This window comes from Heptranchias perlo, chromosome 3 (genome assembly GCF_035084215.1).
Source record: "Heptranchias perlo isolate sHepPer1 chromosome 3, sHepPer1.hap1, whole genome shotgun sequence".
Classification (NCBI taxonomy): domain Eukaryota; kingdom Metazoa; phylum Chordata; class Chondrichthyes; order Hexanchiformes; family Hexanchidae; genus Heptranchias; species Heptranchias perlo.
Window position 1 is genome coordinate 26,603,468 of NC_090327.1, and position 25,803 is coordinate 26,629,270.

A 25,803-nucleotide genomic window follows, 5' to 3' on the forward strand; every position below is an offset into this window, starting at 1 on the left:
GGCGCCTGAAGAGGCTCGAACCAAATTCGGCATCAAGCCCTCATTTGAATTAAACCTGCAAGCTGTGGACATCAATCGGATGACCCGGTGCAACTCGGCAGTCATTGCCTTAGGAATTTTGGCCGACTCCCCACTATTAGGACGTGGGGGGCCGAAGGTAAAGAGAAGGGGAAGGGGCCGAGCCAGCACCATCAAGGCCTGCATCCTCCTGGCTCAACAGAAATTGAACTATAAACAAAGTTCTCATCATTTTGTGGGCAGCCTTAAGCTACATTGCAACAGTGGCTACACTTAAAAAGTACTTCATCGGCTATAAGGTGCTTTGGGACATCTTAAGACCATAAAAAGGCACACCAAGCACTAGGGTTCATTTCTAGAGGGATAAAATTGAAAAGCAAAGAAGTTATGTTAAACATGTTTGGACCTTGATTAGACCACACTTGGAGTATGTGGACAGTTCTGGTCTCCATATTATAGAAAGCAAATAGAGGCATTGGAGAGGGTGAAAAAAGATTCACATGGATGATACCAGAACTGAGAGGATATCCTTATCAGGAAAGGCTGAACAGGCTAGGACTCTTCTCTCGAAAAGAGAAGGCTGAGGGATGACCTGATGAAGGTCTTTAAGATAATGATAGGATTTGATAGGCTAGATGTAGTGCAAATGATTCTACTTGTGGGGGAGTCCAAAACTAAAGGTCATAAATATAAAATAGCCACTAATAAATCCAATAGGGAATTCAGGAGAAACTTCTTTACCCGAAGAGTGGTAAGAATGTGGAACTCGCTACCACAAGGAGTAGTTGAGACAAATAAGATAGATGCATTTAAGGGGAAGCTAGAAAAGCACTTGAGGGAGAAAGGTATAGAAGGGTCTCCTGATGGGGTTAGATGAAATAGGGAGCGAGAAGGCTCTATTGGAACATAAATGCTGGCATAGACCAGTTGGGCCGAATGGCCTGTTTCTGTGCTGTCGTTTCAATGTAACTCGATGAAAGGCGCTTAATAAATATAAGCAGATCAAGCCTTTTTTCCCTTTAAAGGAAAGCAGGTTAAGCCACTGAAGACCCCGTAACAAATGGGTGGAGCATACGCAGCAAATCCTCCGCCCATTTGATGACTAAATTTGCATTGGGTTCCTACAACCCTGCGTTAGGACCCAGATTTGTATATCCAAATTGCTTAACGCTCATTCCAGGCGGGGGCCCTGCATACCTAGAAGCCGCCTGTTTCCAATTTGGCAGGGGCACATTTCCAAGGGAGATCCCGTGCAGGAAACAACAACCCACAATTCATCCCCCTAACATTGCTTTTTGCTCCAAAAACAGGTGCAACAATTTTAATTTCTCTCCTTCCCACCATGTGTACAAGCTGTACTCCAGGACTTGAATGCATAGGAACATGAGTAGGCCATTCAGCCCCTCAAACTTGTTTCATCATTCTATTAGATCATAGCTGAACTGTACCTCAACTTCATTTACCCGTCTTTGACCCATATTCCTTCATACCCTTACCTAATAAAAATGTTTATCTCAGTCTTAAAAATTCCAATTGACTCAGAATCCACAGCCTTTTGGGGGAGAGAATTCCCATTTCCACTCTCCTTTGTGTGAAAAGGATCGCTCTGATTTCACTTCTGAATGGCCTAGCTCTAATTTTAAGATTACACCCCCTTGTTCTGGATTCCACCACCAGAGGAAATACCTTCTCTGTATCTACCCTACCGAATTCTTTTATAATGTTATACACCTCAATTAGATCACCTCTCAACTTAAACTCAAGGGAACACAAGCCAAGTTTATGCAACCTATCCTCAAAATTGAACCATTTAAGCCACGGTATTATTCTGGTGAATCTTCACTGTACTCCCTCCTCCAAGGCCAATATATCCTTCCTGAGGTGTCGTGCCAAGATCTGAATACAATGTTCCAGATGGGACCTTAACTGAAACATAACTTTCTCCGATCTTGTATTTCAACCCCCTTGAGATAAAAGCCAACATTCCATTAACTTTTTAAATTACTTTTTGTACCTGTTTTAAGTGATTTGTATACCTGAACACCCAAATCCCTTTGCTCCTCCACATTAAGAAAATATTCAGATTTGTCTTTCTCGGATCCAAAGTGGATGACCTCACACTTCTCCACATTAAACTCCATCCGCCACAGTTTTGCCCATTCACTTAATCTGTCTATGTCCCTTTGTAACTTCATGCTCCCTTCTACACAATTTACTGTGCCTCCTAACTTAGTGTCATCTACAAACTTGGAGATACAACTCTTTATTCCTTCATCCGAAAACCTGAGGCCCCAGTACAGATCCCTGAGGAACATCACTTGTCACATCCCACCAATCGATACTCGTGTGGCTGTTTGGTCAGGATAGGATCGAGCTTAACTATGATGCCCTCCATGACCAAACAACACTGGACAAGGTTTCAGTGGCCATGGAATTGTAGCACAGTAACAGACAGCACCAGGAGGGAAAGATTGGCAAAAAAAGTTTAAGGAAAACAGCAAAGCACAGAGAAACAAAAGGAAAACCGTACACGACAGAGAAAAGGAAAGAGTTTGATGGGAAAGTAAAGTAAAATGAAATGATTGCGAAAAGGGCTCCAAGGATTATGAATATGAATATTTTCGGATGTTGCCTGCCACAGCTTGTACTAATGACCTCATGCTCATGTGAACTTGTATAGACAATAAAGCATTATATCATTTTCATTTGTTGAGAATGGGTCTGTTCCAGATTGCTAATCCTGAGAACATTATATAAAGGAAAACCTGATCAACTCATATCAATACCATTTACAGCTAGCAGATTTTTTTTTTAAAACGGTGAGCTGCTCTGAGTATTGACATTGTCAACATGTTGGAGTCGATTTTAACCCTGCCACCCCCTCCCTCCCTCCCGCACCCAGCAGGAACGGTGCGTGGGAGGGGTCAAAATCATTTGGGTCCACTTACCGACCGTTCCCACCCGGCGAGATTTTATCTTCACCGACATTATAGTCGGCTGAGGCTCCGCTAAATCTAAAAATAGTGACCCAATGGTGTAATCTGTGCCATGATCCTATTTCAACTCACAAATTCAGGAGGTCCGCACGGTGCCAACCCCGACAGCTTTACCACGGCAGGAGTCTGTGGAGTGGCCAGAAGAGGCCGCGACAAGTTAAATAATTTTACTATTATGTGGAACCCTTGTAGGCCAGGAGAAGTAGGCGATCTCCCCTGGGCCTGGCAAGGGGCCCAGCCTCGGCCTTACATCTTCCTCCCCTGACCGGCACTTGTTCTGCAACCCCCAACATTTATCTTACGCCGGGGACCATTCCCTTGGTCCTCGCTCCCGCCACAATTCCCGTTCCCGCCTGCTGGCCTTGACATCGTTCTTGCTGGCTTCGAGTGGGAGACAGATTTTAAAAATTTAAATGAAGTCCGGCCATTAAAATTGGCCAGGCCTCACTTCCTTCATGACTTCCTGGTGCACCACCTGCTTTGGGCCTCCCACCCATTGACCTCAGCCTGTTCTTTTTGAATGCATTTGCTACGTTGCTACAACTGATCTCAGCATCCAAGGACTAGAAAGAAGAAAATCAAACTGGGTTTGCATTCCTGGTTGCTCTGCAGTTACCACAGAAAGGTGCCTGTGTGGGTGAGGATAAAATTGGGCTTGGCTATGGTGTTCTTCATGCCCACGTTCACATGTGGAGGATGACCACTTAGACACATAGCATCTCAAGCAATTTTGCTTCCAAAAATACCACCTTCTGTCAAATCTAAAACTGGACCGAGGCAGGATAGCAGGGTAGAAGGCGGTGGAATCAGGGGATATGTGTTCTGATGTTTGCTTTATCAATAATGAAAATTAATTGGAGACATTAATAAGAAATGCTTCTACAGTATGAGGCACAGAAGAGGAAAATAGACTTTCTGCTTAAAAGATACATTTTGTTTGTTTACATTTTAGAAATTCCTAGAACAGATCACTAAAAAGCCCAACTATCTGATCCAAAACCAGAGATGTTGCAAAACATCCCGACAAATCCCCTGGACCTGATGGCCTACATCCGAGGGTTCTAAAAGTGGATTGCTTTGGTTATGATCTTCCAAAATTCTCCAGATTCTGGAACGGTCCAGTGGATTGGAAGGTAGCAAATGTTACCCCGCTATTCAAGAAGGGAGAGAGAGAGAAAACAGGGAACTACAAACCAGTTAGCCTGACATCGGTCGTCGGGAAAATAATGGAATCCATTATTAAGGAAGTGGTAACAGGGCACTTAGAAAATCATAATATGGTTAGAGAGAGTCAACATGGTTTTATGAAAGGGAAATCGTGTTTGACAAATTTACTAGAGTTTTTTGAGGATCTAACTAGCAGCATAGATAAAGAAGAACCAGTGGATGTATTTGGATTTTCAAAAGGCATTCGATAAGGTGCCACATAAAAGGTTGTTACACAAGGCAAGGGCTCATGGGGTTGGGGGTAATATATTAGCATGAGGATTGGTTAAAGGACAGAAAACAGAGAGTAGGGATAAACAGGTCATTCTCAGGTTGGCAGGCTGTAACTAGTGGGGTGCCACAAGGATTGGTGCTTGGGCGTCAGCTATTTACAATCTATATTAATGACTTAGATTAAGGGACCGAGTGTAAAGTATCCAAGTTTGCTGGTGGTACATAGCTAGGTGGGAAAGTAAGCTGTGAGGAGGACACAAAGAGTCTGCAAAGGGATATAGACAGGTTAAGTGAGTGGGCAAGAAAGTGGCAGATCGAGTATAATGTGAGGTTATTCACTTGGTAGGAAGAATAGAAAAACAGGATATTTTTTAAATGATGAGAAACTATTAAATTTTGGTGTTCAGAGAGACTTGGGTGTCCTCGTACAAGAAACACAAGAAGTTAGTATGCAGGTACAGCAAGCAATTAGGAAGGTAAATGGCATGTTGGCCTTTATTGCAAGGGGGTTTGAGTACAAGAGTAAGGAAGTCTTCCTACAATTGTACAGGGCATTGGTGAGACCTCACCTGGAGTACTGCATACAGTTTTAGTCTCCTTATCTAAGGAAGGATATACTTGCCTTAGAGGCGGTACAACGAAGGTCCACCAGATTAATTCCTGAGATGAGAGGTTTGTCCTATGAAGAGAGATTGAGTAGAATGGGCCTATACTCTCTGGAGATTAGGAGAACAAGAGGTAATCTCATTGAAACATATAAGATTATGAGGGGGCTTGACAGGGTAGATGTTTAGAGATTGTTTCCCCTGGCTAGAGAGTCTAGAACTAGGAGGCATAATCGCAGACTATGGAGTCGGCCATTCAAGACTGAGATGAAGAGGAATTTCTTCACTCAGAGGGTTGTGAATCTTTGGAATTCTCTACCCCAGAGGGCTGTGGGTGCTGAGTCATTGAATATATTGAAGGCTGAGAAGGGAATCAAGGGATATGGGGATTGGTGAGAAAGTGGAGTTGAGGTCGAAGATCGGCCATGATCTGAGTGAATGGCGGAACAGGCTCGAGGGTCCATATGGCATACTCCTGCCCCTATTTCTTATGTTCTTAAAATGCCAGATCTCGCACTTGGACTAGTTTTATAAAATGGACTAGTTTTATAACATGTAAAAGATAAAGGTTTTATAAAAGGTTTATAGAACCTTTATCTTTTCATGTGTTCCCTCCAGTCTGTTAAGATGTTAATGGAGTGAAGGGAACATGTGCAAAAGGTAAAGGTGCACCACCACTCTACACTGCTTCCATTGTTAACCCATGTGGTATCAACAAAGACTGCCCCAAGAGTAGACACGTACTTGAACAGGCTGGTCACTTGTTTCCAGTTATTTTCAAAGAGGTAGACAATAAAATACAACAATAAAAATGAAATCTGTGAAATAAGAGTTTATATTTCTTGCAATGAATTGAGCATTAATAGGGCACCAAAGAAAATGCAACACAATTATTACCAATGACTCACTAGGTTTTTGTGGAAAAGTGTAAGGGCATGTACAGAATTCAAGAACTGGTATTTCTATGCAGAGATAATCAGTAATGATATCGAGAGGTGAAATTCCCATTTAACGAAGAACATAAGAATGCCTGCTTTTCCTTAATTAATGTTCTGCCAATGAAATTGCTTATGAACATAGGAATGCACAAAAAAGACCACTACATTCCATCTGGCTGGTCCCACTGTCTAGGAAATATTGCTTCCTACAATACCTGTGAAACGTGAGGTTTCTGTAAATATCAGGTCGTTAATTATGGAGAAAAACACGCATTCACTTGGTATTCATCAAAAGGAGAAATGTTACCCGAGACTTCTGCAATGTTTAACAGTCAGAAAGAACGATGTAGAAGCGTAGAAGCATCACTTGGTTAAGAACAACCACTTTCAACAACTGAAATGCGGTTCTATTTGTCAACAAAGTACATTTTATTTGGTGAATACGCTATCCTAAAGTTCATATGTCCTGTCTCGTGATTTAAAATTTCAAGATTCCTCTGGTGATCAGGAATTCAAATGTACATGGTTCAGATAGGCAGTATCAACTCCAGCAAAAATCTTGAGAAAGTGAAGCTACTGATACCAAACAGTTTATGATCCTGGGAATCAAGATGAAGAAATTCTTTAAAACGCTTGGGAGTTAACTGAACCTTTGATGCAATTGGAGCTGTAGACCAATAGGTAACTAGTCGTAACTTCTGTACTTGTTTTCTGTTATTTTGACGGTCCTTTCATATTCATAGATTTCTTGCCACCACCCAGCCCCATGAAGAGGTGAGGTGGACTCATGCAAGAAGACGCATCACAGACACCAGGAAAGCCTCGAAGCCCAGGAGGGCCAGGATGTCCTTGTTCACCAGGCAAGCCAGGCTCGCCACGCGCACCATCGCGCCCATTCTTGCCAATACCAGGCAAGCCAACTTCACCTGCAACAGACAGAAAATGTAGTAAGATCCTTTCAATATAGAGAGTTGCTGGTGCTTAGTTTTAATCGCTGTGTTGCTTGAAAGTGAATATCACCATGGAAAAGAAATTACGGCAGGGTGTAAAACAGGCTGTCGATTCACTGTCGTGCATTTTGCACTATTGCCGAAGACCAATTTCACCCCCAGCCTCTCACAATGATAATAACTGAATACAAGCCTTGTAATTCTTGCATTTAAACATTTAATGGATTTGTAAGAAATTCCCCTCATTGTAATCTCTCACAATATAATTTCAAGGCCACAGTGCTCTTAGCATTCATACCTGGAAATGTCAGTGAAAATAAGATAACATTTTCACAGGATAAGATCACAATTGTAAAGAGAATCAAAAAGCATCTTTAACTTAATTTTTTGCTAGAACTTTTTTTTAGATTAAAATGGATCACAAGTGTTGCAGATAGAAAATGCCGCAAATAGTTATGGTGTATAATAAACATTTGCTTTTGACTTCCCTTAATATATTTTATATATGCATTAATTATGTGTTGATACATATTTAGATTAGTGCATAACTTATATTTCTGCTTTTGTATCCTGTCACCATATATACTTCGGAAGACGGGCTGCTCACACTTCCAGACATCTACATGATTGCTTTTTAAACTCTGAGACTCGCTCGGGACAGAAGGGAGGTCAGACCAACAACTCCTTGCAATATCAGCAGTCACCACAGAAGAAAACGTTACTTCAAAAAGAAACAAATGGAGAAAGTTGAGGTAAATTCCTCTTTTTTGATGGTATAGAATCCCTCCCCAGTTTCCATTTAAAATCCAAGCTTGGTGTCATCAAACCATAACTTTTTGACCCCTCTAGTATTTCCTCCTACACTTTTCAACCTTGGTGTCATTCTTTGCAGCCATGCCATAGCCTCCCTCAACATTCACACATTTTCTGAGAGAAGAGGACATTTTCAGTTATGGAGGCTAAAGTTGCTAGTTAGCTGGGATTATGAGGAGTTTGGGCTCCCACTGTCTCCTGGAGTCTTGCTCAGTTGCCTCAATCCTAGAGAAGAATTTCACAGTTTTTACTGAATTAGTTGCAGGGGTTTTTTTTCCATCTGTTTTTTGGCCTTTCCTGGGAGATTGTGTAGTGAGTAGACAGAGGTCAGTGTTGTATGTGGTTGCACCACATGTCTAGATGATATAGGCTTGTTGGCTGATAGTCTTTTCTTATATATTTTAGGTCACTGGATAGAGATCATGAGTAGGAACCCTGGCGGATTTCTACCCTGCTGAGACCAACTGTAGAATCTCTGCTGCTGTTCTGGTTTAGATCAGCTGATAGCACAGACTGAGGATCAAGAATAAGAGGCCCGGATTTTACACCCCCCCACCTTGTCCAGATGTTGGATAAGTGCAGCACACCAAAAATGCACTGTGCCTGTCCAGGTCTCAGAATGCCTAACTTTGGTGGCCACATTATTAGCATGGCCCAGTTGCAATCCTAGCAGAGATTTGCGCTTGATAACAGGGGTAGGAACACAGGCATAGCTGCAGGTCTGAGAAGCCTGCACTTGTAGGATCGGCTGCCAGCCTCGGGGCCTCTGGCTGCTGTTCTCCAATAGCAGTCGGAAGGTCCTGCAGACCGAATGATCATAGGGGAGAGTTGTGCATTTACCATCTTCACCCTACCCCTCTTTAAAGCATATGGGAAGTAAGCATTCCCTATATGGGAATAACTTCCGGTATACAGAAATAACAATAAAAACTCATGCTGGTGGGGGAAAAATGCAGGTAAGAGCCATTATATAGTGCAGAAGAGGGTAAGACCATCTGACCAAAATTGGCTCAAACGTAGGACCAACCTCTTAATGGAACAGTGTCCCCAGTGGTTTCCCCCATTTGGTGGTTGGATTTTTTTTTGTAAACTAAGGTTGAGCAAATGAGAATGTGTGACAAAATGGAGTTTTGTCTGTGCTGTGTCATTTAACTTGTATTTTTGAATTGCAAGAATCGGCATGTAGGTATCACATAGGATATTTCTTAAAGGTAAACACATCAGTTCACTAACAGACAGATATGTCTAAGGACAATAATTAATTCCAGGAGGCAATTGGCTAGTGTTGTTGCATTCAGTCCATGGGTCACGGTATCATTTAACCTAGATATTGAGCAGGAAAAGGCGCACTCTAGATCCTAGGGGACGTGAGGTCTGCTTATGGGAATAACCGGTTACGCTGAATCTGAGAAAATATCTCATCTGACCATGTGACATATCTCATATGACAAGAAGAATAATAAGAAGCATTAAAAATATTAACACGGGATCTTTTATAGGCTCACAGAAAACTTCCAGCCAACTTTATCTCCTACTTTACTATAGCTACAAGTCAAATCTAAGTGTATTTCTTGGGTTGTGTTTCTCATTGTTTTCTCAGCTTAGAATCATGTCTTGTGGTGTCTAAATCCTGTTTATCTATTCTGCTTTGTGATCTGAACACTTGCATCACGTGCTCCCCCCCTCTTAGCACTCAATGATGCAAGGTTTATCTGATGAGATCAGAGCTCTTCTGTTGACTGTAATGAAGAAGTTATCTGATTGAGATCTGAGCTCTCCTTAATAGAATGAAGGTTTCTCATGGACCATTTTTCCACTAGAATGAAAGGCTTGTAATAACAGAATTTGTAACTCTGAGGTTTCCTGTATTAAGTGTTTACCAGGCAGTCCTTGTGGTCCTGTTGGTCCACGGAGTCCTATTCCTTCTTGTCCCTTCTCACCTTTATCGCCTGGTGCACCTGTCATGCAGAAAGTCAGAGATCAAGCTCAGTTCTAAGAACAGAGATCAGTACAAAAACAACTTGAAATCGCTCCACATCTATTTACTGAAACTTATGAAAAGTTAAGAAATGAAATAAGAAAAAATCTCTTGGTCCATCAATTCGTTCCTTCCAGAGACTAGCCCCAAAAGTCTGCGACCTTTATGCAGACTGCCACTGTGAGTCTGGAGGGGCTCTGCCGGAATGGCCAAGACCTGGATGCGCTGACTCTGGGCCTTAGGCTGGGAATTCTGTGATGGCCTAGTAAGGGCAGAGCTGTCTCCCACCCCTACAAAGTCATTGATGTAATTGGGGGAAGACCAGTATTTCCCCCATGCCAGCTCTCGTTTGGGTCACGATGTAACATTGATGGAGGTACACTTGGTCGCACCAGGCATTCCTTCCTGGCTTCTGTTGGAAGTGGGGCCCACTTAAGGGTTCAAGGAGGTTGAGGCCTGGACCCCTGAAGAGGAGGACTCAATATTTTAAAAATATTTTTTTAAAAGCCTTCTTAAGAGTGGGCATGATATTTTTTAAGGAGGCAGCTCCTCCCCCTCCCTGCCGGCGACTTATGTCACTTTATGCAGCCTCTTTTACTGGGGAGGACCACAGATGCACCCCCCTCCCCCCGCCAGTGCCAAAGGCCCGTTTCTCTTGGCCCCACCCCCAATCCCTGCAATTCAGCGGGGTAAGAAGCAGTGACCAGAGGTGGATGCATCCTGGCACTTACATCCTGGCACCCCCATGGATGTTTGGGCCCATTACTGCCCTATTGTGAAGTTCACCAACACATTTAACCTCTGAGCGGAAACATCCTGCAACATTTCCCTCTGGCCCTCAAAGATATTGAACGGAAACTAAAGAATATTTCTCACAACTTTGATCATTCTGCATTCCATTTATTGTGCTATGGTCTTTGGTCATAGAGGACCTAATATTATAGATGTGGAACATGCTCACTAATATGTTGATTATAAGTCAACAGGCTAGTACACTAACTGGCATTATCCACTGCCTCATATATTTTACATTTGACTTTTATACTGCCACGGTTGGGGAGAAGGGTAGAGAGGCTCGGAGATTACACATTTACAGAGTTGCTCCAGGGTGGAATTCAAAATAAACTTTGCTACCCATCCCACAACTAGTCACCACTGAATTTGTTGTTCTCATCTTTTTGGTCCTTCTGTGATACATGCCATTCCTTTGCACTGGGGAGTGGGCTTAACCAGAAGTAGGCAAGTGGCCTCCTCCCAGTAGTTAGTTTGTATTGTTTTCGAAGTTGATTGCTTGGACAAAAGCGGCCCAGGGCAACACTTAGTGGGGAAGCAGCAAACCTGTACCTCTCCCAAAAAGTACAGCTGAGATCAGCAAATTGCCATGGCTCCCATCCAAACAATCAATGTGCATATTTACCATTCTTGTCCACAACAGGTTTTTTCTACTACAAGTCTATTGACATAAACTAGGTACACATCTCTATTTTAAGCAGATTACTGAAAGCTTTCATAAGTGATACAATGGGTTGAAATGGTATTCTTACCTTTTGATCCAGGTTCACCAGGGTAACCTTGGTGACCTTTGACTCCTTGCGGACCTATAGGACCTGGATGACCTGCAGTACCAGGAGGGCCAGTTGGTCCTGGAGGGCCAGGTGATCCAGGACGGCCTGGTTCTCCAGACATTGCTGGCCGTCTTAGGCTAGCGGATAGCTGAGATATTTGTTCTGAAAAAGAAAAAACAGAAATGAGAGCTGGCCTCACAAATTGACTACCAATCAACCTTATTAGTTATTAATATGCAATGTTTCATGCATTTTATGTTCTTTCAACCATTCTTATCCCACACTGTTCCAATCATCTGTCACCCCTATTCCACGAACAGCTTCCCATCACCCAGCTCTTTTATTTCAACATCCTCCTCCTTGTTTACAATTTCCCCCATGGATTTGCCCACCCTGTATCTGCAACCGACTCCAGCCCAACATCCAGCTCACCTCCTTTAATCTTCGGTCTCTGGTCTATTGTGAATCAGCTACTTCCTTTACACCACCATTGGTAGTCTAGCTTTCGGTCATTAACCATACTCTCCCCCTAGCCCATTGGAAGTCCCTTCCTTGAACATTCCTTGCCATATTCCTTGCGGGTCCCCTAGCAGAGATATTTGAATCATCGACCGCTACAGGTGAGGTGCCTGAAGATTGGAGGGTAGCAAATGTTGTGCCTTTGTTTAAGAAGGGCGGCAGGGAAAAGCCTGGGAACTACAGACCGGTGAGCCTGACATCTGTAGTGGGTAAGTTGTTATAGGGTATTCTGAGGGACAGGATCTACAGGCATTTGGAGAGGCAGGGACTAATTAGGAACAGTCAGCATGGTTTTGTGAGAGGAAAATCATGTCTCACGAATTTGATTGAGTTTTTTGACGGGGTAACCAAGAAGATAGATGAGGGCTGTGCAGTAGACGTGGTCTACATGGACTTCAGCAAAGCCTTTGACAAGGTACCGCATGGTAGGTTGTTACATAAGGTTAAATCTCATGGGATCCAAGGTGAGGTAGCCAATTGGATACAAAATTGGCTTGACGACAGAAGACAGAGGGTGGTTGTGGAGGGTTGTTTTTCAAACTGGATGCCTGTGTCCAGCGGTGTGCCTCAGGGATCGGTGCTGGGTCCGCTGTTATTTGTTATTTATATTAATGATTTGGATGAGAATTTAGGAGGCATGGTTAGTAAGTTTGCAGATGACATCAAGATTGGTGGCATTGTGGACAGTGAAGAAGGTTATCTAGGATTGCAACGGGATCTTGATAAATTGGGCCAGTGGGCCGATGAATGGCAGATGGAGTTTAATTTAGATAAATGTGAGGTGATGCATTTTGGTAGATCGAATCGGGCCAGGACCAACTCCGTTATTGGTAGGGCGTTGGGGAGAGTTATAGAACAAAGAGATCTAGGAGTACAGGTTCATAGCTCCTTGAAAGTGGAGTCACAGGTGGATAGGGTGGTGAAGAAGGCATTCGGCATGCTTGGTTTCATTGGTCAGACCATTGAATGCAGGAGTTGGGATGTCTTGTTGAAGTTGTACAGGGCATTGGTGAGGCCACACTTGGAGTACTGTGTACAGTTCTGGTCACCCTATTATAGAAAGGATATTATTAAACTAGAAAGAGTGCAGAAAAGATTTACTAGGATGCTACCGGGACTTGATGGTTTGACTTATAGGGAGAGGTTAGATAGACTGGGACTTTTTTCCCTGGAGAGTAGGAGGTTAAGGGGTGATCTTATAGAAGTCTATAAAATAATGAGGGGCATAGATAAGGTAGATAGTCAAAATCTTTTCCCAAAGGTAGGGGAGTCTATAACGAGGGGGCATAGATTTAAGGTGAGAGGGGAGAGATACAAAAGGGTCCAGAGGGGCAATTTTTTCACTCAAAGGGTGGTGAGTGTCTGGAACGAGCTGCCAGAGGCAGTAGTAGAGACGTGTACAATTTTGTCTTTTAAAAAGCATTTGGACAGTTACATGGGTAAGATGGGTATAGAGGGATATGGACCAAGTGCAGGAAATTGGGACTAGCTTAGTGGTATAAACTGGGCGACATGGACATGTTGGGCCGAAGGGCCTGTTTCCATGTTGTAACTTCTATGATTCTATGATTCTATATCTCTTCTCACTTTCGAAAGCCTCCTCAAAATCTGCTTTTTCAATCGTGCCTTCCATCACATGTTCGAAGCCTCCTCCCAAACTTCTGCTCGGTGTTTGGTTCCCCACCTCGATAAAATGCTTTGGGATGTTTTGCTACTTTAAAGGTATTTTATCAAATTTTTTTCTCGAACAACATCAATATTTCAAGGCACAGTGGAGTGAAGAAAAGCTATCTTTTCTTCAAACAAAAAAAAGTTTAAACAGCAGAACCTATCTACTTACTGTACCCTTTAAATCAGCTACCACTCCCAGCTGATTCCTTGGCAACTGATCCCCATTTCATACAAATGCCTTTGGGAACCAACATCCTGCATGGCAAACATCAAAAAGTGGCACTTCCTCAGAATGTCCCAAAGCACTTCAAAACCAATGAAGTACTTATTGAAATATCGTCACTATTGTAAGATAGGGAAAAGCATTGGCCAATTTGCACACAGTAAGGTCCCACAGACAACAATGAGATAAATGACCAAATAATGTTTCTGATGGTGTTGGTTGAGGGATAAATGCTGACCAGGTCACCAAGAGAACTCCCATGCTCATCTTTGAACAGTGCCATGGAATATTTTACATCCACCTGAAAGGGCAGACAGGGTTTCGGTTTAACGTCTTCCCTGAAAGACAGCACCTCAGAAAGTGCAGCATTCCCTCTATACTGCACTGGGGTGTCAACTTGGATTATGTGCTCAAGTCTCTGGAATGGGGCTTGAACCCACAACCTTCTGACTCAGAGGCAAAAGTGCTCCACTGAACCAAACCTGACACTTGAAGGAGAACTGCTTTATGTGGTGAAATCATAACCTGGATCTTTTTCATAGAATCATAGAATCATAGAAGTTTACAACATGGAAACAGGCCCTTTGGCCCAACATGTCCATGTCGCCCAGTTTATACCACTAAGCTAGTCCCAATTGCCTGCACTTGGCCCATATCCCTCTATACCCATCTTACCCATGTAACTGTCCAAATGCTTTTTAAAAGACAAAATTGTACCCGCCTCTACTACTGCCTCTGGCAGCTCGTTCCAGACACTCACCACCCTTTGAGTGAAAAAATTGCCCCTCTGGACCCTTTTGTATCTCTCCCCTCTCACCTTAAATCTATGCCCCCTCGTTATAGACTCCCCTACCTTTGGGAAAAGATTTTGACTATCTACCTTATCTATGCCCCTCATTATTTTATAGACTTCTATAAGATCACCCCTAAACCTCCAACTCTCCAGGAAAAAAAGTCTCAGTCTATCCAACCTCTCCCTATAAGTCAAACCATCAAGTCCCAGTAACATCCTAGTAAATCTTTTCTGCACTCTTTCTAGTTTAATAATATCCTTTCTATAATAGGGTGACCAGAACTGTACACAGTATTCGAAGTGTGGCCTTATTAATGTCTTGTACAACTTCAACAAGACATCCCAACTCCTGTATTCAATGTTCTGACCAATGAAACCAAGCATGCTGAATGCCTTCTTCACCACTCTATCCACCCGTGACTCCACTTTCAAGGAGCTATGAACCTGTACTCCTAGATCTCTTTGTTCTATAACTCTCCCCAATGCCCTACCATTAACGGAGTTGGTCCTGGCCCGATTCGATCTACCAAAATGCATCACCTCACATTTATCTAAATTAAACTCCATCTGCCATTCATCGGCCCACTGGCCCAATTTATCAAGATCCCGTTGCAATCCTAGATAACCTTCTTCACTGTCCACAATGCCACCAATCTTGGTGTCATCTGCAAACTTACTAACCATGCCTCCTAAATTCTCATCCAAATCATTAATATAAATAACAAATAACAGTGGACCCAGCACCGATCCCTGAGGCACACCGCTGGTCACAGGCCTCCAGTTTGAAAAACAACCCTCTACAACCACCCTCTGTCTTCTGTCGTCAATCCAATTTTGTATCCAATTGGCTACCTCACCTTGGATCCCGTGAGATTTAACCTTATGTAACAACCTACCATGCGGTACCTTGTCAAAGGCTTTGCTAAAGTCCATGTAGACCACGTCTACTGCACAGCCCTCATCTATCTTCTTGGTTACCCCTTCAAAAAACTCGATCAAATTCGTGAGACATGATTTTCCACTCACAAAACCATGCTGACTGTTCCTAATCAGTCCCTGCCTCTCCAAATGCCTGTAGATCCTGTCTCTCAGAATACCCTCTAACAACTTACCCACTACAGATGTCAGGCTCACCGGTCTGTAGTTCCCAGGCTTTTCCCTGCCGCCCTTCTTAAACAAAGGCACAACATTTGCTACCCTCCAATCTTCAGGCACCTCACCTGTAGCTGTCGATGATTCAAATATCTCTGCTAGGGGACCCGCAATTTCCTCCCTAACCTCCCATAACGTCCTGGGATACATTTCATCAGGTCCCGGAGATTTATCTACCTTGATGCGCATTAAGACTTCCAGCACCTCCCTCTCTGTAATATGTACACTCCTCAAGACATCACTATTTATTTCCCCAAGTTCCCTAACATCCATGCCTTTCTCAACCGTAAATACCGATGTGAAATATTCACTTAGGATCTCACCCATCTCTTGTGGTTCCGCACATAGATGACCTTGTTGATCCTTCAGAGGCCTTACTCTCTCCCTAGTTACTCTTTTGCCCTTTATGTATTTGTAGAAGCTCTTTGGATTCTCCTTTGCCTTATCTGCCAAAGCAATCTCATGTCCCCTTTTTGCCCTCCTGATTTCTCGCTTAACTCTACTCCAGCAATCTCTATACTCTTCAAGGGATCCACTTGATCCCAGCTGCCTATGCATGTCATATGCCTCCTTCTTCTTTCTGACTGGGGCCTCAATCTCCCGAGTCATCCAAGGTTCCCTACTTCTACCAGCCTTGCCCTTCACTTTATAAGGAATGTGCTTACCCTGAACCCTGGTTAACACACTTTTGAAAGCCTCCCACTGACCAGACGTCCCTTTGCCTGCCAACAGACTCTCCCAATCAACTTCTGAAAGTTCCTGTCTAATACCATCAAAATTGGCCTTTCCCCATTTAGAAATTTAACTTTTGGACCAGAACTATCATTCTCCATAGCTATCTTAAAACTAATGGAATTATGATCACTGGTCCCAAAGTGATCCCTCACTAACACTTCTGTCACCTGCCCTTCCTTATTTCCCAAGAGGAGGTCAAGTTTTGCCCCCTCTCTAGTCGGGCCATCCACATACTGAATGAGAAATTCCTCCTGAATACACTCAACAAATTTCTCCCCATCCGAGCCCCTAATGCTATGGCTGTCCCAGTCAATGTTGGGAAAGTTAAAGTCCCATACTATTACCACCCTATTTTTTTTGCAGCTGTCTGCAATCTCCTTACATATTTGCTCCTCAATTTCCCGTTGACTATTTGGGGGTCTGTAGTAAAATCCTATCAAAGTGATCTCTCCCTTCTTATTTTTCAGTTCTACCCATATAGACTCAGTGGGCGAACCCTCGGATATATCCCCTCTCACTACTGCCGTGATGTTCTCCCTAATCAAGAACGCAACTCCCCCTCCTCTCTTACCTCCTGCTCTATATTTCCTATGGCATCTGTACCCTGGAACATTGAGCTGCCAGTCCTGCCCCTCCCTTAGCCATATTTCAGTAATAGCTATAACATCCCAGTCCCATGTACCCATCCATGCCCTGAGTTCATCTGCCTTGCCCATCAGACTTCTTGCATTGAAATAAATGCAGTTTAATCTAGGCTTCCCTTGGTCTTTGCCCTGCTTTCTCAGACCATCTGTCCGGTCATGTTTTGTACACTCTCCCTTACTGCCTTTTGTTTCTGTCACCACTTTACTTCCCACTGACTTCCTGCATCGGTTCCCATCCCCCTGCCACATTAGTTTAAACCCTCCCCAACAGCACTAGCAAACACTCCCCCTAGGACATTGGTTCCAGTCCTGCCCAGATGCAGACCGTCCAATTTGTACTGGTCCCACCTCCCCCAGAACCGGTTCCAATGGCCCAGGAATTTGAATCCCTCCCTCTTGCACCATCTCTCAAGCCACGTATTCATCCTAGCTATCCTGTCATTCCTACTCTGACTAGCCCGTGGCACTGGTAGCAATCCTGAGATTACTACCTTTGAGGTCCTACTTTTTAGTTTAACTCCTAACTCCCTAAATTCAGCTTGTAGGACCTCATCCCGTTTTTTACCTATATCGTTGGTACCTATATGTACCACGACAACTGGCTGTTCACCCTCCCCCTCCAGAATGTCCTGCAGCCGCTCCGAGACATCCTTGACCCTTGCACCAGGGAGGCAACATACCATCCTGGAGTCTCGGTTGCTTCCGCAGAAACGCCTGTCTATTCCCCTTACAATCGAGTCCCCTATCACTATAGCTCTGCCACTCTTTTTCCTGCCCTCCTGTTTTTGAATGGATTTACAATTTCTCTACACACAGGAATTCATCCTCACATTGTCCATATTGCTAAATAACAGATTGAAATGATTAAATTCATTTTGTTTTATTGAGAAACCTAGGTGAAGAACCAAGACGTGTAGCACAGGACAGCACTAAGCTTAGGAGAGAAGACAAAATAACTCTGGAAGTAGTGGTTAGGCAATGCTGAACTTGGGTTTTAAAAGCCAGTTGATTGTAATAAGGAGAGAAGCCTGAGGGAGAAAAGGAGTTCAGTTAAAGAGGAGATGGTGCAATGAATCTCGACTTCAACAAAGTGAGAATGTTCCAGTAACTTTCAATGTTCAAACAGCTTTATAAATCACTTATACTACACTCTGGTGATTTGGTTTAAACTATGTAACTGCTTTGTGACTTCCTCAAACTCATTATTACTTCTTATGCAACAACTACATGGTCCATTACTGATTAGATTCATTCGCGCGGTGGTTTAACAAGAAGGAAAGGGATCAAAGTCTTTGAAAACCAATTTAATTCATTACTCTGTAATAATATTCTTTGAGAAAGCTTGCTCCCCAATATTTTGGCCAGTGTTCAAGGCTTTCCCTGTTTTCAAAGAGCAGGTTTTTCTCATTTGTCCACAGCAGCAGTTATTTGTTAGCGGTTGTAACTGGAAAGCTGCGGGAATCCTGACGGAGGAGGTCGCTGGGCATGATTAGGGTCAGCTTCGGCTTCTGCTCAAGAGAACAGTTAGTGTGATTTTTCTGCCCCTCCCCCACCCACCTCTTCATGGTAGGCCACAGCTCCAAAGTGCCAGCAGCGTTCTGATGCTTCGCCCAGGTTACCATTCTTCAGACGTGAGCCTAGAAAGTAAGTCCCCACAGGCTATTCAACATGGGGAGGGAGCATTGTAGCCCATGAGATCGATAGCTTCCTAGATATTAAAGGCATCAAGGGATATGGGTACGGTGCAGGAAAATGGTGTCGAGGTAGAAGATCAGCCATGAACTTGTTGAATGGTGGAGCAGGCTCGAGGGGCCGGATGGCCTACTCCTGCTCCTATTTCTTCTGTTCTTATCCTGATGCTGTCGTCATCTGACCTCCACACCTAAACATTTCTCAGTAGTGCTCACTCGATAATGATTGGGAGTAGGAATCTTTATTGATTTTTCCCTTCCCCAGCTCTAGGACACCAATGCCAATTTTAGTTGCCTTACCACTCTCCTGGCTAAAGATCAACTAGCTCTGACTGAGAAACAAATTTAGATAAGATCACAGAAAGGATTAAAGGAGATGCTGGAAAATAATTTCTTTATGGAGGGTTAGAACATGGAATTCTCTGCCATGAACAGGCATCCCTGGTGTTCAGTGTTGCCATAGTGAGATTACGACAAATATTGAAGGCCACCAGCAGATAATCTAGTTGGCAGGAATATGACATCCAATTTTATGTTACCATCCATCCCAGTCCCACCAAGAATTCAGAAGTGGGAAAGTGGAAGATCTCAGCCATACAGAGAAGGACACCTTGAAATTACACTTTGCTAATATAGTATACAAATGCTTAATGAATTTCTTCTAGTCTGTTCCTTTAACAGAATTAAATACCTCTATTAAAATACCAGACAATGGAATTTCATATAAATTTTCCAAGCAACCATTTGATAATATTTTCTCAGCATAAATTCAAGGCCAAAAGAGACAGACAGAGACCAGAGCAGACAGATGGAGAGACAGATCTTAAGCCCCTTGAAAATGGAAAACATCAAAAGTACAACCTGAAGACCTCACTCACTCACCTTGAATCATGCTCATACACACTTCCCTGATTCGTCGCTCACTCGCCTCTTTGCCCTATGGAAGAAGATTTTGTTTAGCAGCAAAGGCACATTCAAAAAATCGAACTAAAGAATTTAGTTGCTGCTTATCCTGAACAACTGGGATGAATTATAAAAGGATTTTGTTGTCAAAATAGTCAGGTTACATTCAGAAGTTTCTAGCAATCCTGTAAGTTCAGATGAGTTCTAATGTATGACAGCCATGAGAAATGATAGTTTTACCAAAAGCACATGGTGCGTTAGCACAATCTCCTTTCGCCTCTGAGGCCTGGCTTGGAATCCAGTCCAGATTGGTGGGATTTATGTAACGGTGTTATGCTGGGCAATCACAATCTAATTCCTGGTGGAAGTAAATCCACAACATAAAACTGCCTATAATTCAGCACAATCGTCAATACATTTATAGGGTGGATTTTCCTCTTCAGCATAAAAGATTGGCAGGGCAGATGTGTTTATCGTCCAGACCTGAAGAGGCAAACCTGCCCACAGTCTCAATCAAACGGACCAAAGGATGATTGGTAAAGAGCGGTAAATGGAAATATCATACTTGTGCAATAGGGAGATGTGCCTCTGAACTTATGGTTAGGGCACATTGATGGGTCATAGTTGAGGGGGCTTTACTCTTCCTCCAGCCCTTGCAGTGCCTGACTTTGGAGTGATTAATAGTGGAGATCAGAAAGGAAATGTAAAATCTTCACCAAAACCACAAAGATTACATGCAAACAACTGGTTGTATTGCCATAAAAAATTAACAAATGGCAATCTTGGCCCAAAGCCAAAGAACAGGGCCTGAGCACGATTGACCTCAACAGTATCTCAAAAGCTGCTCAAAGATCATTCTCCCCAGCAACCTTAACCCTCCTAGAAACAAGGATCTCTACAATTAATTAATGGGAAATCTGTAGCTGCAATGTATTTGTACAATTTTGGCTAAACAAAAGAACATTTTAAAAACACACTTGAGTAAAACAAAACCCTGAAGTATATTGTAGAGAATAGCACATCCTGGAATGTGCAACATGGCAGCATTACATCTTTGGCTTGAGATCCTGTTGACAAAGCACTCAATCTTTGTAGATGCAGTGCACACTCATGCAGTGCAGTTTATGATTATCAGCTCCTTGTCTCAAGGTATCACTAACTTCTCAGGATGTGGATGTGGCTGGCAAAGCTGGCATGTATTACCTATCCCTAGTTGCCCTTAAGAAGGTGGTGGTGGGCCTTCTTCTTGAACTTTCTTAGATGAGCTGACCTTCCAATATGGGGCAGGGTTAGCTCACTGCAGAGCAGGTACATGCAGCATTTGAGGAACAGTGGGCTCAGCAGCTTTGCACCAGGATTGCACTATCTACCCCACAATGTACAGAGTAAGCCTTCCCTCAGATACTTACAGGTTTACCTGGTGAGCCAGGCGGCCCGGGAATCCCACGTACTCCTTCCAATCCACGAGCACCGACTGCACCTGAAGATCCCTCAAGACCAGGCCGCCCACGAGGTCCTGGTGGCCCAAGCAGGCCAGCTTCACCAGGAGCTCCAGGCTAAGAAGGTAAAATCAAAAGGCTTGACTCTGGCAGATGTGTATATTCTACTTTAATGCAACAAAACAAAAAGGTAGAAATGCATTTGTAAACTGTGCCAATTGTATCTTCGGCAATAGGACTGGCAGAATTTAATTCTGGATTGATTTGTATCCCCACCTTACTGATTGACAATGTAGGTCAGATATTCTGGCTTCATTTTATAGACCCACATCGGCATCTATTTCATAGATCTATAAAAAGTTCAAGACTTGAATATCTGAGCAGGCTCTTCTAAAAGGCATGACAAGTCTCACACTCCTGGGTAGGATTAAAGGATACATTCTCTAAGATAATCTCTATTAATTTCTTTACCAAGTTTTCCAAAAAAAAACCCTGTTTAGATATTCAACCCTTTATCTCTCTTAGATGAGCTGACCTTCCAATATGGGGCAGGGTTAGCTCACTGCAGAGCAGGTACATGCAGCATTTGAGGAGCCTCCTCCCTTTTTGTTTTGTTCAGTTGCATTAATACTTCACTTATCTTCCAGTTTCTAGTTCTGATGATTTTGTGTTTTTACTTCAAATTTTCAACATTTGTAGTATGTTTCTTTTTAATTACAAGAAAAAACGTTATTTGAAAAGTGATTCTTTGCCTCATCTCTAGCCTCCAACCTCAATCCCTCTCCATTGCAACTGTTCTTGTCTTTCTGTTTTTATTAATGCTCATTCCAATTTGAACTTTCTTCTTATGATTTCTTCTAAGCTAAACATCCTCCCACCATCCTCGTTGTGTTGAAATCAAGAGTTACCCCACACCATCTCCTTCTCCAACATGTGCATTGAGGAACTCAAATCTGTGGAATCCTATACCTGCGTCAGTGTAGGCTTCCTTCTACAACCTACAAACTTTTAAAACCCAACTTTGGCATCCCCAAATCATTACTTCTTGCCTTCTCTTCTTCAGAAGGAGGAAAAAAATTGGTGGGCAGGGGGCAGGTTTTATCATATTTAGCCTTGTACCTCATCCTTAATAAAATATCATCATCAACAATCTCAAAACAATTAGAATCAATATTAAAATGATATTTCTAGAACTATTTGCCCCATTAAGCTAATACATACCTCTCCTTTCTTGCCTTGAACACCCGGGATGCCCTTTAAAAGACAAACACATAATTTTGTTCAAAAATATGAAATATCTACAAAGGTGAGCAATGCTCACACTTCAATAAAACAATGGGGATAATATTCACCTCCTATTGCCTGGGCGGTAATCTGGCGGAGCAGATCGCCCACCCATTGTAGAACCCACATGATTTTCATCTCATTGATATCAATGGTACGAAAATCAGTTGGATTGTACAAAGGGCGTGCAATCCGCTCCTCCAGGTTACTGCCCAGGTTGCAAAGTTGAAAATTGTCTCCAAAAATATTTTTTCAGGAAAATATTCACAAAACTGTGTAAAATGTAATAAGAGTGCAGAGGACTGAGGCCCATGGAAGGGGAAACAGAACAGCCAACCTGAGCAGAGGATTCTGTTGTCATACAAGGCCGGATGAGTTCATGGAGTTAAGAACAGCGCTATATAAACCTCTCTCTGTCGCAGTCTTCCCATCTGTCTCTCTACCTGTGTCTGTCTGTGTATCTCGTTCTTGCTTTGTGGCTCTGTTTGTATGTTATGCATGTGTCTCAGCCTCTTTGTCTATCTGTATGTCTGTCCACATCTCTCTCAATATCTAACAAAGTAACTTTGGTTATAAGTTTGAATCCCACCTGAACTGTTCGTAATAACATGATGCTGCACCATTTGCAGTGCATGTTTTAACTGTAAAAGGGATGTGTTCACCCAGCACTATGCTATTCCAGATTGCTTCTCACAAAGGGCCATGTTTTGGTTCGGGGAGAGAAAGCATGCCTGCAGAGCCAAACCTTTTCATTGGGCATGAGAAGAAGTATCTGGAGTGAGCATGAATCAGATCAATTGGGAGGGGTTGAGGAGGATTTCCCTTTGGGCAAGTCCTGTGACACCTTTAGGTGATGCTGTGGCAGGACTTCCAATGTTAGAGGTGTCACATTACTTTCATTCTTTTATAGTGTCCTACAGGGTACACATATCTATTTGGCCACTGGGTGGTGCTGTGGAGCAAATTTCTGAACTGTTTCTTCTGGCTTCAACACCATCTTGGTTGTTCTGCAAGAGATTTTTTTCCTCATAGGCAAGTTTGTCATAAGGTTTAAAATTAACATTTTTAGCTTTTAATTTTATTGACAAGGCCATGACCCGTTCTTAGCCACTGCTTCTCTCCCTCTTGGCTGCTCACCCATCACCCACCACTGCTCTCTGCTTTTGCTCCTTGCCCCGCCTTTGGCTACTTCCATGACTGCTTCCCTCGCCAGTCAGCTTCTCTACAGCTCATTCTTGGGCCTTTCTTGCCCGACTACTTTGGGCCCATGGTCTGCACCCTATTCTGTGTTCTGTTCCCTCCTCAGGCTTTCTTGCTCCCTTTGGTTGGCCAACGTGTGCTAGCAGTACTGGTGTGCCTCTCTGGCCCCTGGCCCCACACTCCTTAAAGGGCTGCTGTCTGTCAACCAGAGACCTGTTCTGGGCCGGTGCTGACCCCATTGGTCTCCAGACGCTTCCTCATGCTCATGATGCTTTCCACCAAGGTCAACCTTCAACCACTGCGCACGCTCCTACCTCAAAACCCGCTGCTGTCTTGGCGCTGTCCTTGCTGCTGCCTCCTCACAAAGTTTCAAGGAATAAATATATAAAGGGCTCAGTCAATCCTATTTTTGTCCCATGACAATCCTATTTTTAATTATCACCAGTGTCACAGTCCTCCCTTGGACGTGGTCTAATAATCCGGTGCTGTCTAACCCTGCTTGATCTAAAGACTTCACTTGGCCTTGATTCCCCTTGTGCAATTCCATGGGAGATTGACTTATACACACAAATATACAAAGAAGCTTCTCCTTAATTGGAAAAATGGGAATGTGTAGCAATTGCTGCCAAATTACCTCCAAATCATACCGTAATCCCTGAAATTATTATGGACATTCAGAGAAAAATGGTGGAGATTGATCTTTAAGAAGATAAAATCAGTGAGAATCGATTCCTCCCCAAAAACTCAACGGTAGCTAAAAATTCTCCCTTAATTGCTTGATTCAAAAATTTTAGTTTGGGCACTGCAAACATTTTGCAGGGGAATTTCATAGTGCAGTAAATCCCAACAGCCATCAGGTGGAGCAGTAGTCATGGCCCCACGTTTACAAATGCTAAATATACAGGACTTTATAATTTATTTCATCACTTACCTGCTCGCCCTTTTCTCCAGACTCGCCATTCATACCTGGTTTCCCCTTTTAAAAGTAAAATTAAAGAGATTCGATCAGGTAGTGCCCGAGTCTATCAGAGCCATGATACAGTGTCATTGTAGATAATCACCAGTCACTGCGGTGGATGAGCATTGGTAATTTGAAGATCACACCCTCAGAATTATCAACCTTCATTTCTTATTTACATATGAGTTTTATCCAGGTCGTTATCACGGTGCTCGGTCAACACATTAATGTAGTCTAAGGTGTTTACTATTATGGATGATGACTAAATCAATGCTAACATTGCAACAGTGACTACACTTCAAAGGTACTTCATTGACTGTGAAGCATTTTGGGAGGGTCTACGGTTGTGACGGGTACTATATAAATGCAAGTCTTTTCTTTCCATAACAACAACAACAATAACTTGTACTTATACAGTGCCTTTATTATAAAAATTATCCCAAAGCACTTCACAGAGGTGTAATAAAAAATAATGGATGTTGAGCCAAAGAAGCAGATATTGGGAGGGGTGACCAAAAGCTTGGTCGAAGAGGTGTGTTTATGGAGGGTATTAAAGGAGGAGATGGAAGTCCAGGACCAGTGAAGTTTAGGAAGGGAACTCCAGAGTGTGGGGCTTAGGCAGCTAAAGGCATGTTCACCAATGGTGGGGGAGGAGACAAGTCAGAGGAATGGAGAGTTGGGGGATTTTTTTTTATTCATTCATGGTATGTGGGCATCACTGGCAAGGCCAGCATTTATTGCCCATCCCTAATTGCCCTTGAGAAGATGGTGGTAAACTGCCTTCTTGAACCACTGCAGTCTGTGTGGTGAAGGTTCTCCCACAGTGCTGTTTGGTAGGAAGTTCCAGGATTTTGACCCAGCGACGATGAAGGAACGGCAATATATTTCCGAGTCGGGATGGTGTGTGACTTGGAGGGGAACGTGCAGGTGGTGTTGTACCCATGTGCCTGCTGCCCTTGTCCTTCTAGGTGGTAGAGGTCACGGGTTTGGGAGGTGCTGTCGAAGAAGCCTTGGCGAGTTGCTGCAGTGCATCCTGTGGATGGTACACACTGCAGCCACGGTGCACTGGTGAATATTTAGGGTGGTGGATGGGGTGCCAAGGAGACTAGAGCTGGAGGAGGTTACAGAGATAAGGAGAGGTAAAGCCATGAAGGGACTTAAACATAAGGATGAGAATTTTAAATTTGAGGCATTGGAGACCAGGAGCCAGTGTAGGTCAGCAAGGACATGGGTAATGGGTGAGCAGGACTTAGTACAGGGCAGGATAGGAGTAGCAGAAATTCTTCAC

At 43.2% G+C, this 25,803-nt stretch overlaps 1 protein-coding gene across 1 annotated transcript in view; it reads right to left on the bottom strand.

Moving 5' to 3' along the window:
- Positions 1–6,711: 6,711 nt before the first annotated feature.
- The window catches only part of LOC137306049 (collagen alpha-1(IX) chain-like), a 140,114-nt gene continuing 121,022 nt past the window's right edge, over positions 6,712–25,803 (bottom strand). Inside the window, exons 32-38 of the mRNA XM_067975092.1 lie at positions 24,489–24,533; positions 22,295–22,327; positions 21,044–21,190; positions 19,614–19,668; positions 11,283–11,465; positions 9,641–9,718; positions 6,712–6,923 (exon numbers count right to left, since the gene is read on the bottom strand). Of these exons, the coding sequence (XP_067831193.1) occupies positions 6,712–6,923; positions 9,641–9,718; positions 11,283–11,465; positions 19,614–19,668; positions 21,044–21,190; positions 22,295–22,327; positions 24,489–24,533 (753 nt within the window). The remainder of the gene's footprint in view (positions 6,924–9,640; positions 9,719–11,282; positions 11,466–19,613; positions 19,669–21,043; positions 21,191–22,294; positions 22,328–24,488; positions 24,534–25,803) is intronic.